We start from the raw sequence: 17,287 nt of genomic DNA, 5'->3' as shown, positions 1-17,287 counted from the left end.
GTGTTGTCACAGAATAACTACGTCCACACAACAATTATCAGCGATGGAGATCGATTGCTCTGTTCTGCAAGAAACATCGGGCTGCTGTTATATTAATAACACAACAATGATCATAAAGGACAACGATAATATCGGGGCGTTGCTGATTAACGGTCAGCTGCAACCCAATAAAAAGTATCCCGTGTCGGGCACACGTACAGGGCATTGAAGACTGCAACATCCCAATTATGAGAACACTTGTAATACTAACCTCGAGCCTACCGCGAGTAATCGGTTACATATTACTAACATAGTTGTAAGCAAACATTGTCAAAATATTGAGCTCCCGGCCCCGTTGGGCTGACGTCATATGAGCCCTAATAAAAATATATATTTTGGATAAAAAAAATGATCATATCAACTGTCTTCACTGTCCGATGGTCTAACTGGACAATGGAAGAACAGAAGGAATACTCTAACGCCTACATGGCTACACTGTGTAATGTAATGTACCATATGCAATGGTATAGAAGGAATAATCTTACGCCGAAAAATGACAACTGTGTCATGTGCTATTTATACAGACATGATAAACAAGTAACATGTACACGATTAAAATTCGGGCCTGTTACAGTTAAAATTCTAATGAGCCTGAAATAAACAAATGAGGTAAAAAAAATCAGCCTAAAACCTTCGAAAGAGCTGGTTTTCAACTCCTATTTGACCTTTCTCAAGGCTAGCGACAATACAATTTTAAATTTGAACGAGAGATTTATTTTCCAAATTATTAAGAGGTACAACCAGGGTTGCCGAGTGTTTTTTTCTTCAGTATAGTCTGGCTGCTGGGGAATAACAAATTTAGATTTGTCTGGATATTTTTAAAATAGACGATTTTATAATTGTTGCCGCATTAGCAATGGAGTTGGCAACACTGGCAAACAATTTATATGTTTAGATAACATCTATAGCAACGGTGTAACCACATGTGTCGATAAAACACAGAATCTTGAACAAAAGAAGCTCGAAGTAAATAGATCGGTCCAGTTGCGTATGAGATAAAAATACATAATAACAATTTCACAGTTTAGTTAAGTTTCACACAGAGGCGACGTGTGACCAAGGGAGCTACCTGTTCAATCAACAATGGTGTGTGTGTGTGTATTCTATCGTTTCCATCGGCTTCGTTCAGCAGAAAACTTTGAGCCTTTGAATGTTATTTTTACGTAAGACGACGCATTAGTAGTAGTGATCGCTTCATATATAGTTGATTGCGTTTGCGTTTGAATGACAGCGGGTTGAGATGAAAAGTTTAACGTTTTTAAAAGTCATTACTGCTCATTTCATAGTGTAGTGTTGTGTTAGGTTGTGTGCGGATTGTGTGGCGTAATCAATTGTACCCATCTGATTACATTCTTAGCGGCGGAGAAGTTTCACTCAAACCGAAAAGAAAATAAGGATATTCGGGATAGTATTAAAATTACAAATAAATTACCTTCAATAATTTCTCATTCTCCCGTGGCCGAGTGGTTAGCGTCATAACTAACATGCCGGGTTTTCGGGTTCGATTCCCGTTCTGGTCGGGGGAATTTTTCGACAAAGAAATTTCCTCCGACTTGCACTGTGATCACGCGTATTCTAGAGCTTGCCACTCAGAATGCATTCAAGGCGTGTTATTTGGCATAGAAATCTCAACTAAGTACTAATAAAAAATGACGCAAGTAATACTACGTTGAGACGGCGAAGTTCCTCTAGGAACGTTAGTGCCATTGAAGAAGAAGAAGAGAAATTTCTCATTCTATGCTATGAAATAATAAGAAAATTTTTTTTTTAACAATGACGCGACGATGAAGGAGTTTGGATTGAGTGGTCCCCAAGGGCCCTCAGGGCTAGAGACGAATGAATGAACTGCAAAAGTTTCAAGTCTGTCTAATTTAAGAAGAAGAACACGAAAAGAGATCCATTTATTTGTGATTGCGTAGTGAGATGAGAATGATCACGCTAGCTCGCCAAACACTATGCTCTTCTCTCCCAATTCCATTTCTTTCCTGCCGCAGGATTGAACGGAGCCGCTTTGTTTGGTGAAAGCAACAATTAACTTATCGAATGCTCACGAATGTCGCTATCAACCGATGATTCCAAAAGTCGGGAATTGGAGAGGGGGTATTATTTGCGTTGGGTATTTCCGATTCCTCTTATGAGCGTTAATAATTATTTTCCGGCCAAACGAAGTGGTATGATATTCACTTTATTCTATTATAGGTTATTCAATGTTAAACTTCTGCAACTTTTCATCGAATCAACACCAATTGCTCCATCAAAGTTGTTTTGATTAATCATTGAAAAACATTCCTTCTTTGATTTTTTTTTACGATGGGATACATGCTCCGTAAAATTGGAAGCACAAAAGGTAATTCTCAGCAGTCTTCCAAGCAATTTTTGTTCACTTTTCGGGACATTATGCCTCAGAAAATAACTTGATACGTTCCATAATCATTTTCGGATGATAACCAACGAAAAAGAGAGCTTTTAAGTATGAATAAAATTTTTTCGTGAAACTATTATCAAGGTGTCGACTCAAAACCCGAAAAATAATTCCCTGATTTTCCAGTGATTTTTGAGAAAATTTCCAGATGTAAGCTAGTCAAATTTTCTACTAATTCTGTAGCTATAGTTTTAAGAAAATTTAATTCGCTAAAACAATGAAATTTATGAACTTAGATTTATTAACACAGTTGAAAGTTAACTTGAAGGATCGCTAAACACTAATACAAAACGAGTCATTTTCATTTTGATTCGGATCAAGTTCCCGGAACTTTTATGATTTTAACGAAACGATTTTTCCTTGCAATCTTTCGGCTTCCTTCTTTGTGTTTTCCAATTTTTTTCTCGTTTCGCCTGGGGAGATTTCGCTTTTTCTTGTAGCTGTTTCATTAATTTTGATTCATTTGACACAAAAGCTTCTTTCTTCGGACTTTCATTGTCTTCTAGATAAAAAAGAATGAAGGTTTCAAACTCGTTGAATAACCTAGCATGACATTTTTATTGAAAACCTTGTCGCATAGTAGAACCATTTCCTCACGTATGTTTTCATGAAAACATTTGATGTTAATGGGAAAGCCCTCTTATCGTTGGGGTTTCCACACAAGAGCCTGGAGACCATTTTTACTATGGTAAAAAGTTCCGTGAACGTATTGTGCAATTCCAAATGAAATCGAACTAAAAATACAGATTTTAAAAACTTGTATTTTTGATTCGAACGAAAGTTTGTTTTCCGTTTGGGTTGGAGGAAATATGAGTTTTCCACAGCATTTGGGAATTGAATGGAATGGAATCTATGAGTCATACCGAAATAATTTCTTAGAAAGTGTTATAGTATATTGATGTCCAAACTTGAAAAAAATATGCACTGAGAAAAAAAATGAGTAGTTAGTATTTCCAACAAAACTCATCATTATAATACCAGATTATTTTCAGACACAAATCTCGTTCAAGATTTTTCAACCACTTGTAGATAACAACTCCGTTACATGGAATAAATATTTTATACAGAGAATATGAATATGAGAATATGAATAAAGACAGCCATAAATCGGACAATTCCTTCCTTGAGTTCTGCTCCTATCAACACATCTGGCATTCAGCTCGCGCAGTCCGAAGACATCGTGGCTGGTGAAGTTATTTCGCCCTAACGGGGTTCTCTTTATTGCGCGAGTGAGAAGAGCAATCACAACCAGCGTGAGGAAGAAGTCCTCCACAGCGAGCGCGGTGCGTGTGCCGTATCATCGCTGTGTGTGCTTTATCATCGTCATCGATTCCATCATCGTGTCGTGGTGCGATTTACCGTTGCAGCTGTACCGAGCGATTGCCACGCGGTTCGATTGGGACACCGTTTCATTTCATTCGCATTGGTGTGCGATTTAGGTATAATATATATATATATATATATATATATATATATATATATATATATATATATATATATATTAGGTTTAGGAAGATAGAAGAATTCAAAATTGTATTATTTTATATCTGCCGTAATGGCAGAAGGTCATGTTGAAATGGAGATTGAAACTACTGTTTCCTCCTCACTAGCTACAACGGGGGCTGGGAAGTCGCTCAAACGCGTTCCCCCCTCAGAAGATGTTTCTTCAGAGAAAGAGTTGATTAACCTCAACAAGCCCCCCTCAAGAAAATTGGCAAACTTTTCCTCTTCGCCCCCTCAATCTCCCGCTCCCGCTTCCGCTCAACTCCCGAACTTGCCTCCCAGTCCTACTGATCCCGCTCCCGCTCAACAATCGACCTCGTCCTCCCCCTCAGTTGTTTCCTCTCCTCGTGTCAAGGTCTATCCAGACGGCGCATCTGGAGCTGGTCCATGGGTTGTTTTTTTCCGGCCCAAACTAAAAGGAAAGTCTATTAATGTCATTCAGGTTTCGAAAGATCTGGCAAGATATTATTCCTCCGTGGTCGAAATCTCTAAGGTTAGGCCGAACAAACTGCGTGTTGTCGTGAGTGATCGGAAACACGCAAATGCAATTGTGATCGACGAGAGGTTCACCCTAGAGTATCGTGTCTACGTGCCCTCCCATGACGTAGAAATCTCAGGGGTGGTAACTGAAACGGGTCTGACGTGCCAATTGATAAAAGAAGGAGTTGGTAAATTCAAAAGACTCCCTTTGGTGGGCGTTAAAATTTTGGACAGTCGCCAACTAGGTAAAGTATCCCAAGAAGAGGGAAAAACGAAATTCACGCCGTCAGACTCGTTTCGTGTAACTTTTGCTGGTTCGGCCCTCCCTGACTACGTCATGGTGGACAAATTGAGACTGCCTGTGCGACTCTTCGTGCCAAAGCCCATGACTTGCAACAAATGCAAGTCAGTTGGTCACACTTCAGATTATTGTGCCAACAAGGAGCGCTGTGCAACTTGCGGAGAGCAACATGTGGGGGAATCCTGTAGTGCGACTGAGCATAAGTGTCCATACTGCGGGGGATCCCCACACGTGCTCTCAGCTTGTGAAACTTACAAGAGTCGCTGGGAGAAACAGAAGCGCTCTTTGAAGGAACGCTCAAAACGCACTTTTGCGGATATTTTAAAGGGCGCTTCTCCACTGGCCCAACAACAATCAATCAACACTCAAAATGTCTTCGCCACGTTGCCCGTTGACGAAATGGAAGCGGACACAGCTAACGGGGGCACACCGTTCATTTTCCAAGGGAATCCCCGGCGCAAAAACGTGACCACTCCCAAAGTTCAAGGACAAGCCCCACCGGTTATACCCCCTGTTAGCATGTCTAAAAAATTGAGTGCAGCGGACAAGCAAAATCAGGCTCCTCCTGGTTTCCGTGGGAATGGTTCACCTTTGAACGGCCCAGCACTCGAGGGGACATCAAAAACCCCAACTGTCCCTGTTTTTCCGTCAAGTTCAACTTCCCAATCGGGATTTATAAAGTTGTCTGACCTTGTGGATCAAATCTTCACGTGTTTTAATGTTTCCGACTCCATCAGAACCATTGTCACCGCAATGCTTCCAGTACTAAAGACAATTTTGCAGCAATTGATGCAAACATGGCCCCTCCTTGCAATGATTATCTCTCTTGATGTCTAATTTAAATAGAGAGGTCGGAGATATCACTGTTTTACAGTGGAATTGTCGTAGTCTTATCCCTAAATTGGATACTTTCAAATTTCTAATTCATAAATTCATTTGTAATGTTTTTGCTCTGTCCGAAACCTGGCTCTCTTCTCAAAATGATCTCTCTTTCCACGATTTTAATATAATACGCTTGGACCGCGATGACAGATACGGAGGGGTACTATTGGGGATTAATAAGTGCCACCCATTTTTTAGAATTGAACTTCCACCTATTGGAGGGATCGAAGCTGTTGCTTGTCATGCAACCATCAGAGGCAAAGACCTCTGTATTGTCAGCTTGTATTGGCCTCCGAGAGCTGCGGTTAGCCGCAAACAACTTGTTGACATGTGCTCACTCCTTCCTGAGCCACGATTGATCTTGGGAGACTTCAACTCTCACGGAACTGCCTGGGGGGAACAGTACGACGACAATCGTTCATCGTTGATATATGACCTTTGTAACAGCTTCAATATGACCGTTTTGAATACTGGGGAAACAACACGTGTACCTAAACCTCCTGCTAACCCAAGTGCTCTTGACCTCTCGCTTTGCTCGAATTCACTATCGTTAGATTGCAAGTGGAATGTAATCCAGGACCCCAACGGTAGTGATCACTTGCCAATCAAAATTTCCATCACCATTGGGTCGAATTCTTCTGAATCTATAAACATGGCATATGACCTCACAAGACACATTGACTGGAAAAAATATGCGGACGCGATTGCTCTAGCCATCAATTCCAGAGATGGTTTGCCTCCATTGGAGGAGTATAACTTCCTTTCTCGTTTGATCTATGACAGCGCGGTTCGCGCTCAAACGAAACCCATCCCAGGTTCCACTATTCGTCGAAGGCCTCCCAATCTATGGTGGGATAGCCAATGTTCCAAGCTTTATCAGGATAAATCGAACGCATTTAAAGCTTTTCGAAAACGTGGAACCATTGAGAATTTTCAAACGTATTTGGACCTTGAAAATCAATTTAAAAACTTGATCAAAGGGAAAAAACGTGCTTATTGGCGAAATTTCGTGGGAGGTTTGTCACGAGAAACGTCAATGAAAAAATTATGGAAAGTGGCTCGAAACATGAGAAATCGCTCTTCATCGAATGAAAGCGAAGAATATTCACATCGATGGATTTTTAATTTTGCACGGAAGGTTTGTCCCGATTCCGTTCCTGTGCAAAAAATTGTTCGAGATATACCACAAGATAGGTGCGATCTTGATTCCGAGTTTTCGATGGTAGAATTCTCTCTTGCTCTTCTTTCTTGTAACAATTCGGCTCCAGGAACGGATAGAATTAAGTTCAACTTGTTGAAACACCTCCCTGATGTGGCGAAACATCGCTTGTTGAATTTATTCAATCGGTTTCTGGAGCATAATATTGTTCCAGATGATTGGAGACAAGTGAGAATTATAGCTATTCAAAAACCCGGAAAACCCGCGTCCGACTTCAATTCGTACCGCCCAATAGCAATGCTGTCTTGTATACGGAAATTGTTGGAGAAAATGATCTTGTTTCGCCTTGATCGATGGGTTGAAACGAATGGCCTACTCTCAGATACACAATATGGGTTCCGCAGGGGCAAGGGGACGAATGATTGTCTTGCGTTGCTTTCTTCAGAAATTCAAATGGCAAATGGCTTACGCCGAAAAAAAACAAATCGCTTCAGTATTCTTGGACATAAAGGGGGCCTTTGATTCTGTTTCAATAGAGGTTTTGTCAGACAAATTACACTATCGGGGTCTACCGCCTCTATTGAATAATATGTTATATAACTTGCTTTGTGAGAAACATTTGAATTTTTCTCACGGAGATTCGGCAGTGAGTCGGGTCTCTTACATGGGCCTCCCTCAGGGCTCTTGTTTAAGCCCCCTTTTGTACAACTTCTATGTAAGCGACATTGACAATTGCCTTACACAAAATTGCAGCTTAAGACAACTTGCAGATGATGGAGTAGTGTCTGTCGTAGGATCAAACGAATCCGACCTGCAAGAACCCTTACAAGATACTTTGAACAATTTTTCAACCTGGGCCATTGGGCTAGGGAACGAATTCTCCACGGAGAAAACAGAGATGGTGGTTTTTTCTAGGAAGCATAGACCAGCAAAACCAAAGCTTCAACTTTTGGGTAAACCGATCACTCATGCTATGTCATTCAAGTATCTTGGGGTATGGTTCGACTCCAAATGTACTTGGGGGGCCCATATTAGGTATCTGAGTAAAAAATGCCAACAAAGAATAAACTTTCTCCGTACAATTACCGGCACATGGTGGGGAGCCCATCCCGAAGATCTTATAATGTTGTATCGAACAACTATTCTCTCAGTGATGGAGTATGGCAGTTTCTGTTTTCAATCAGCTGCCAAAACACACCTCATTAAACTCGAGCGAATTCAGTATCTTTGTCTCCGTATTGCGTTGGGATGTATGCCCTCAACGCATACCATGAGTCTCGAGGTTTTGGCAGGCCTACTCCCACTAAAAGATCGCTTCAATTTATTATCTCTTCGGTTCTTCATCCGGTGTAAGGTTATGAACCCATTGGTGATCGGAAATTTTGAGCAGCTGATCGGGCTAAATTTTCATTCTGGATTCATGAGCTCATATCATGAATTCATCTCCATGCAGGTTGATCCTTCTTCGTATATTCCCAACCGTGTTTGTTTTCCTGACTACATCAATTCCTCTGTACATTTTGATCTGTTCATGAAGGAGAAAATCCATGGAATTCCAGATTATCATCGATCGGGGATCGTTCCTACGATCTTCAATGCAAAGTATGGGCGTATCAATTGTGATAATATGTACTTTACTGATGGGTCCTCTATGAATGAGTCCACAGGATTTGGAGTGTTCAACGAATTTTTTAGCACCTCCCACAGTCTTCAGAATCCTTGCTCAGTGTATATTGCTGAATTGGCAGCAATACACTGGGCGCTGGACAGCGTCGCCTCACGACCTGTTGAACACTATTACATTGTAACGGATAGTCTTAGCTCTGTCGAAGCTATCCGTTCAGTGAGGCCGGAAAAGCACTCGCCGTACTTCCTTGAGAGAATACGTGAAATTTTGAGTGCTTTAACCAGACGCTGTTATGTCATTACCTTTGTCTGGGTCCCTTCACATTGCTCAATTCCGGGTAATGAGAGGGCTGACTCATTGGCAAAGGTAGGTGCAATTGAAGGCGATATTTATCAGCGTCAAATCGCCTTCAATGAATTTTATTCTTTAGTCCGTAAAAATACCATCGCTAACTGGCAACGTAAGTGGAACGAAAATGAATTAGGTCGGTGGCTTCACTCGATTATCCCTAAGGTTAGCCTCAAACCATGGTTCAAAAGTCTGGACTTGAGTCGGGACTTTATTCGCACCTTCTCTCGACTCATGTCCAATCACTGTTCGTTAGACGCGTTACTCTTTCGTTTTAATCTTGCCGATGGCAATATCTGTGCTTGTGGCCAAGGTTACCACGACATCGAACACGTTGTTTGGTCGTGCGAGGAGTATCTTGTTGCCAGATCGAATTTAGAAAACTCTCTTCGGGCCAGAGGAAGACAGCCCAATGTGCCGGTGAGAGATGTGTTGGCTCGGTTAGACCTTGATTACATGTCCCAAATATATGTCTTCCTAAAAGTTATCGATCTTCGTGTGTGATTGTCCTTATATCCTTATATTCTCCTTTTCCTTTTCCTTCGCGAGAAAGCAAATCCCTTCTTACTAACAATAGAATAAGGTGAAATGTAAATACGTATTAGATATAAGATAGGCTTAAGAATTGAGTATGATGAATGTGAGTGCGAATGTGAGTGTGAACATTGTCAACATATCCTTATATCCCTTCCTTTTCCTGAAAAAAATGTCACCCTTCTAAACTCGAGCAAACCGCGAGTAATCGGTTCTCTATTCATTAACACTAGAATTAATGAAAAATGTTTATATATACTTGTAACAATACAGATAGGAGTTTGGCTCCTTTAAACTTATGTAACTGAGCCTGTAAAAATAAACGATTTAATAAAAAAAAAAAAAAACACATCTGGCGATCCTTTTTTTGTATAGATAGTAGAAGATATAGGAGTGCGTTTCATCACATTAAAACCCATTTCCAGTTTCAAACAAAGATCAAGATCAAGACTAACAGCACTTGTCACTATGTAATTGTAGAACATTTGGGAATTTAATAATTTGGGAAATCTTTTTCCTTCAGAGTTTTCTGAAAATTTTCAATTGTCATGTTTGGCTGGAATATTTTTAGTTTAAATATGTGTAATATTTTAATGGAACCCCCTCTCCATTCCATAGGAGGGAGGGGTGTCATACAATTATAGAAACATTTCTCATACCCAAAAACCCTCACATCCCAAATTGTACTTGATTAGCTTTCGAGTTATGCAGAAATTTGTGTTTGTATGACAGCCCACCCTTAGAGAGCGGGAGGCGTGTCTAATCACCATAGAAATATTTATTGCATCCTAAAACCTCCACATGTCAAATTTGATTTCGTTTTCTTGATTAATTCTCGAGTAATTCAGAAATTTGTGTTCCATTCGTATGGCAGCCCCCCCTTAGAGAGGGGGGGGTGGAGAGTCTAACCATCATAGAAACATTTATTGCGCCCTAAAACCTTCACATTCAAAATTTGGTTTCATTTGCTTCATTAATTCACGTAGTGTAGAAATTTGTGTTTTATTTGTATGGCAGCCCCCCTTAGAGAGGGGGTGGATAGTCTAATCATCATAGAAGCATTTATTGCATCCTGAAACCTTCACATGTCTAATTTGATTTAATTTGCTTGATTAATTCTCGAGTAATGCAGAATTTTGTGTTTCATTTGTATGGCAACCCCCCCTTAGAGAGGGGAATGGAGAGTCTAACCACCATAGAAACATTTATTGCACCCTAAAACCTCAATATGCCTAATTTGGTTTAATTTGCTTGACTAATTCCCGAGTAATGTAAAAAATTGTGTTTAATTTGTATGGCAGCCGCCCCTTAGAGGAGGGAGGGGTCTCAAACTATCACGAAAACCAAAAGTCCATAAGAATCAGACAGACAGACAGAAATCCATTTATATATATTAGGCTGTCAAAAAAGTCCTGCGGTAACGATGGTTTCAACGTTTTCGTTCTGGTGTAGAGGTCGTCGAAGATGCGCCACGCTCCGGAAGGCCTGTCGTCGAAAATTGCGACAAAATCGCTGAATTAGCCGAGAAAGACCGGCATAGTAGCAGCCGTAGCATCGGCCAAGAGCTGGGGATAAGTCATCAAACCGTTATTAACCATTTGAAGAAGCTTGGATTCACAAAGAAGCTCGATGTATGGGTGCCACACACGTTGACGCAAAAAAACATCTTTGACCGTATCGACGCATGTGAATCGCTGCTGAATCGCAACAAAATCGACCCGTTTCTGAAGCGGATGGTGACTGACGATGAAAAGTGGGTCACTTACGACAACGTGAAGCGCAAACGGTCGTGGTCGAAGCCCGCTGAAGCGGCTCAGACGGTGGCCAAGCCCTCATTAACGGCCAGGAAGGTTCTGCTGTGTGTTTGGTGGGATTGTCAAGGAATAATCTATTATGAGCTGCTTCCCTATGGCCAAACGCTCAATTCGGACCTGTACTGCCAACAACTGGACCGCTTGAAGGTAGCACTCATGAAGAAGAGGCCATCTTTGATAAACAGAGGCCGCATTGTCTTCCATCAGGACAACGCCAGGCCACACACTTCTTTGGTGACGCGCCAGAAGCTCCGGGAACTCGGATGGGAGGTTCTTTTGCGTCCGCCGTATAGTCCGGACCTTGCACCAAGTGACTACCACCTGTTTTTGTCCATGGCGAACGAGCTAGGTAGTCAGAAGTTAGCCACAAAAGAGGCCTGTGAAAATTGGCTATCCGAGTTTTTTGCCAATAAGGAAGCGAGCTTCTATAACAGGGGTACTATGAAGTTGGCATCTCGTTGGGTACAAGTCATCGAACAAAACGGTGCATATTTGACTTAAAACAGATGATTGTAACTAATTTTATGAAGGCTCCTTTAATGTGCTTGTCGTGTTATACCGTTATACCGTTATATATGTTCATGAAATTTATTGAAATTGCTTACAATTTGCAACAACTTTTCCAAATACATCATTATGGTAAAAAAATATATATATTTCAGATATTGCAAATTAATGCTTTTTGTAAATAAAAAAAAGTACCAATTTTTTTCTCAGTTTATATTTTTTCATGTTTGGACATCAATACTCTATAACTCTAAGACATTATTTCGATACGACTCATAGTTTTTGAGATATAAATTAACAATGATTTCTCTTACTAAAATCGATATGCCCTTTTCAAAAGTTATACTTGAGTCAAAAAATTCCCAAATGCTGGGGAAAACTCATTTTTCCTTCAACCCAAACGGAATACAAACTTTCATTCGCATCAAAAATAGTCATGTTTTGTCATTTGTCGATTTCATTTGGAATTGCTCTATTATTTCAAACTTGTTGCTTTTATTGCAAGCAATATTGTTTCAGTGTAAGTCGAATCGTTTTCTAGCCGTTTATTGATAGTAATCAATGATGAAAGGATCAAGAGAAGATACGACTTTCATCGAAGGATACATTAACGCTTCATAAACTTTCAAACCAGTGCATCACATCCCAGAAGAAATTGCAGTACAGTAGAACCCCGATTATCTACGGAATAGTCTGGCTAGGTCACCGCGAATCACGAAAATCGCGGATAATGCAATGAATGACTAAAAAAGAGAAGCAAACATAATATATCAGCATGGTAAATATGTTTTATCAATAAAGGAATCATTAAACTATCCATCTATAAGGTTGTGTACATCAGAAGTCAAATTATGTGAAATTCATGACCAAAATAAAAGTGCAAAATCCTACACCTCACTGATAATTTGCGGGAAAGTCCATAGCATTACTATGGGACTCGCTTTCGCGATAAACCGCATCGCGGATCATCTGCTCGCGGATAATCGAGGTTCTACTGTATTTGTTTGTCAAATTTTCTGAGCCCAACCATTCTTGTATACACTGTATAAACAGACAATCCGAAAGTGGTCAAATTCAAGACTTTTTCTTCTCTATTTCGAAAGTCGCGTAAAATGATCAATTCAAGTTAGTGTCTTTTATCGACACCAGAGGGAGTTTATTTAAAGATATATTTTCCAGGTCTTCTTTAAAAGCTGCAAGTTTATCTGATACTTGAGATATCCCAAGAATTTTGACGTCACGCAACGATTGGCCATTGGGATGAAGAATATCCCAAAATCTGTTACTTAGATCCATATGCAACTTCTTTGTATTCTTGTTAAAATATTTGTCGAAAGCAAAGACAATGTGTAGCTTGTATTATGGAATGTTTCATTGAGGTCAGATTTAAAATACGGGGCAATGCCAAACATCATTATAAACTTCACTTAGTTAGACTTCCTTAGCTTTCTGGCTGTCATGAAACATTACAACCATGTCTTTTTAAGCAGTGCAGAGTGATTTGTGTCACCACATAATCTCTGTATCTCCATAAGAACTTTGATAACATGGTTTTGAAGCATGAATTTATCGATAGTTTTCGAAGGGAAAAAGGGAATTTGTTGAAGTTGAACTGCAGGCACTGATTGCATAAGTAAGTGAGAGTCAAACTAGTCAAATACAATTGTTTTGGTACCATTAACTTTGAATTACTGCAATAATAAAAATTCTAATCTGCGGAATTTTTCCAGGTTGGTGGCGAAATTCCCTGATATTCTCTGATTTTCCCTGATACTTTTTGAATTCCCTGATATTCCCTGATTTTCAAGGTTTTTCAAGGTCGTCGATACCCTGATTTTAGACATCACAACCTAAATAAAACCACACGATCGATGGAGCAATCTTCGCCCGTTTCTGAATCCTCCACCGAGCGAATACAACATCAATATCAGCGAATATCGTGTCGCTTTGATATAATACAATAACACAAAAACGTCATTACGTCCTATTGCGTCAAAGCCTTAAGTTGATTAGAATTTCTCGCTAATCGTCGTCGCCTTCTTTGAGCGCGTTGTGTGGCAGAGGAATGTGAGATGCTATTTTATATGACGCTCGCGCACACCAGACATGGTCGCACGAAGTCTGCTCCGACGACGCGATCGGAGTATTGTAATTTTCGAACTAACTTATATTCATAACGAGTTCACACATTAGTTTTTGCGTCGAATATGACGCACAAATTGAAACTGTTGAAAGCTTTCGTTTGATGGCCATTCTTACCTTCGGTATTTGCAGCAATAGCGGCTCGAGTCGTTGAATCGAGATCTTTGGATTGGCTCTAAGCGCATCGAATATTGTGTTCACTTTATCAACGGTTGTCTCCGATACCTTGTGTCCATCGCGATTCGACAGCAGTGCACTTCCCGACCGGAACACCTGACTCACCGAACCTCCCATTTCACTACACAAAGATGGGACAAAGCGTCAACCCCAGCAAATCCTTTCTTCGTTTTGGTGCCCGTTAACGTCACCCACAATTTTAAAGTTTTGACTATCAAGTCCCTTTCATCGAACGCAATAGTTCGTTAACGAATGGGACAGATTCACAATAAACACTTTTTGATTCACTCGTTCCTGTTATCGCGCCGCAGTGCCGCGGCATCTGTTGCTCTGACGGACGAAGAATGACGAATGGTTTGTGTTTCTCCCTGTGTAGTCCAGAATGTGGATGCAGAAAAAGCGACACACCCGCCGCCTCCCTCAGTTACACCGCTACTTCCTTGTGCTGCTTCCGTTGTCTTCAAGCTGTTCGGTGGAAGCCAGTTATCTGGAAATAAAAATAAAAACATATCAATCAGGATATGGTTAATGTTCAGCGAAGATAAATAGAAGGATATTCGCAAGCTGCGACAATTTGTTCACATTAAACTAGATTGTCATGATCCGCAATGCATTCAATTTCGCACAGCATCTTTAAAACCTTGAAACACTGATGATCATACAACCTTTTAATTGAGCTTTCCATAGCGTCAATTTATTATGACGCCATCGGTTCAATCTGCGCGGCTTCGGACAGATTGTGTAGAATGATACCAAATCGTACGAATGTAATCACTAGCGGATGATTAATAATAATATTGATGCAGCAACCGAACACAACGGTTCATTCATTCAGCTGTATCATTACTGCCAGATCGACAACATTACGAACCATGTTTTAGCAGCTCTATTTACAACAGCAGCATCAGCACCACCAGGAGGGAAAAGCAAAACATGTTTTATTCGAACTATTGTTGATGTTGTTCTTTTCGGCGTTGTTTTTAATCGCTCCGTCGTTCTCTGACGTAAAATCATCGAACAGAATGAAAGCCCTACTGTTGACCAGTCATTGATCCAGCTTATCGTTATTACCCCCTGCTCTCGTTTCCGTGCGAGCGCACCGAATGAGGCTGCTTTTTTCTAAATTTATTTTAAGTGGTATTGAAATACGCTTATTCTCATTAGTTTCATTTTTAGCACACGCATATTGCACTTACATATCAATGTGAACTACAATTTAAACATTTTAATATTGAGCATTCTCACAGTGAATGTCACACACATCGTGATGGGGGTTTCAGATTCAATCCCGGTACTCTGGTACACGCGAGTTTGCCACTCGAATTACATTCAAGGCGGAACACGCTACTCAGATACCGGTAAAACCGTTTCAACTGAACAATAGAATTGCTGGAGTAGTCAATTCTTCATCCGGATTTGTATCAGGTGTAAAATGGGAGATTCTAGTTCGAAGGAATTGAACCGAGAAAAAGGAAAATTATATCAAATCAATCATTCTTATACAAAAGAGCATCTACGACGCAACCCTGTTTCTCGACTATGGAAGAGTCATCAAAAAAGACACAAACCTGTCCATTTGCACCTGGCTTTGCAAGGGAGACGATTCAATTTCTTGCTCCACGGCAGGTGTTCCCATACGAAGCAGGCCAAAATGCACCTTGAAGTGTGTTTGTTGTGATATTTGAAGAGCAATAAATATATTGCTTGGAATAGAGAGTCCCGGGTTTTGAACAAAGGTAGCGCGTCTCATGTCAAATCAACGTTAGCAATCATCCTATAGAGACTCTGATTCAAATTTCAAAACATTGATTTTTTTTATCAAAAATATATATTTTATTAAGGCGTCAGCCTAACGGGGCCGGGAGTTTAATATTTCGACAATGTTTGCTTACAACTATGTTAGTAATATGTAAACGATTACTCGCGGTTGGCTCCAGGTTAGTATTACAAGTGTTCTCATAATTGGTATGTTGCAGTCTTCGATGCTCTGTACGTGTGCCCGACACGGGATACATCCTATTGGGATGCAGCTGACCATTAATCAGCAACGCCCCCCTAGTCTGTACCCCATATCTAGCGTGGTGCGTCTTTCTCGACTCGAGGAATCCAGGATAGAATGGTCACTAGCCGGCGCAATCATCAGCTCGTGTAGAGTTGTCATGAGCGGTACAACCTTTGGCTCTTGTTGAATGATCAGTGGACTGCACAACCTCCGGCCCGTGCGTAAAGAGTGTGTGTATGTATTGCCGCGACTAAGTAAAAGTTTATCGATCGGATAGGAGGGATATGAAACGGGGACACAACGAAGGAAACATCATTAAACGTTGACATCGGCGTTTCTGAGGAACAGGTATAGATGAAGCAGAAGATCAGGATCCCGGCTACCTAAGATATCCCGGACGGGGATATCCGATTGTCTGCCTTGTGCTCTCAGTACTCTAGAGAGCTGTGAGCGAGCATCATGGAACCGGATACACGACCAGACAACATGCTCGATGTCGTGGTAGCCATCGCCACAATCACAGATTGTTTACTGCGAGCCCAATGCGATAGAGATGCGCGTTTAGGTTGTAGTGATTAGACATAAGCCGAGATATCACGCGAATGGAATCACGACCTACATCCAATCCCTTGAACCATGCACTCGTCGAGACCTTAGGGATAATCGTGTGTAACCAACGACCGAACTCATCACCACTCCACATGGGCTGCCAACTTACGAGCGTATACTGACGAGGAATGTGGAAAAATTCATTATAAGCAATTTGCCTTTCAAAAAGTGTGCCTTCTAAAGCGCCCACCTTAGCTAGCGAGTTCGCTTTCTCATTCCCCGGAATCGAGCAATGAGAGGGAACCCATGCTAAGGTAATCTTGAATAATTTTTCGACCAAAACACTCAATAGTTGTCTTATTCTTGTTAGGAAATAAGATGAGCGTTTATCAACTTTCATTGAGCGGATTGCCTCTATTGAGCTGAGACTGTTTAAAAAAAGTATCAAAAATTAAGTCAAATATACCCTCTTTTTTCGATAACGTGTTGTAATTTTAAAGATAATTCCATTATGTTTTATTCATTCGTTTTTCTTTTCCACATGCTTTTTTATGCGAATTTTCCAACAGCTAAATCATTCACAATATAATTGAACAGGAAGTAATCATTTATTGCTAGGTTCGGCTTCTAAGGTTGTTGCATAAAAATCTCCTAACCAAACTCAAGTTCCAATTTCGCAAAAGCGGGTTGTTCTGATAAAACACCATTCAAATTCAAAGCTGGCCGTTTTTGGAAGTTTGCTTCCTTCATACAGTCTAATTGTTCACACTACATGTATTGTTGCGTTGCGTTTCCAAATGG

At 40.6% G+C, this 17,287-nt stretch overlaps 1 protein-coding gene across 4 annotated transcripts in view; it reads right to left on the bottom strand.

The window, feature by feature from the left end:
* LOC129764439 (serine/threonine-protein phosphatase 6 regulatory ankyrin repeat subunit C) overlaps positions 1-17,287 on the bottom strand; it is a 38,980-nt gene that overhangs the window by 11,873 nt on the left and 9,820 nt on the right. For 3 of the 4 annotated variants that reach the window (XM_055763513.1, XM_055763516.1, XM_055763514.1), the window contains exon 2: positions 13,876-14,422. In XM_055763513.1, the coding sequence (XP_055619488.1) occupies positions 13,876-14,052 (177 nt within the window). In that variant the 5' untranslated portion in view covers positions 14,053-14,422. Of the gene's footprint in view, positions 1-13,875; positions 14,423-14,600; positions 14,710-17,287 lie in introns of those variants that run through there. The other variant, XM_055763515.1, reaches the window with a different exon arrangement.

The sequence above is a fragment of the Toxorhynchites rutilus genome, chromosome 2 (assembly GCF_029784135.1).
Source record: "Toxorhynchites rutilus septentrionalis strain SRP chromosome 2, ASM2978413v1, whole genome shotgun sequence".
NCBI classification, from domain to species: domain Eukaryota; kingdom Metazoa; phylum Arthropoda; class Insecta; order Diptera; family Culicidae; genus Toxorhynchites; species Toxorhynchites rutilus.
Note: the sequence above shows the minus strand (reverse complement) of the source record. Positions and strands in the feature narration are given on the sequence as shown.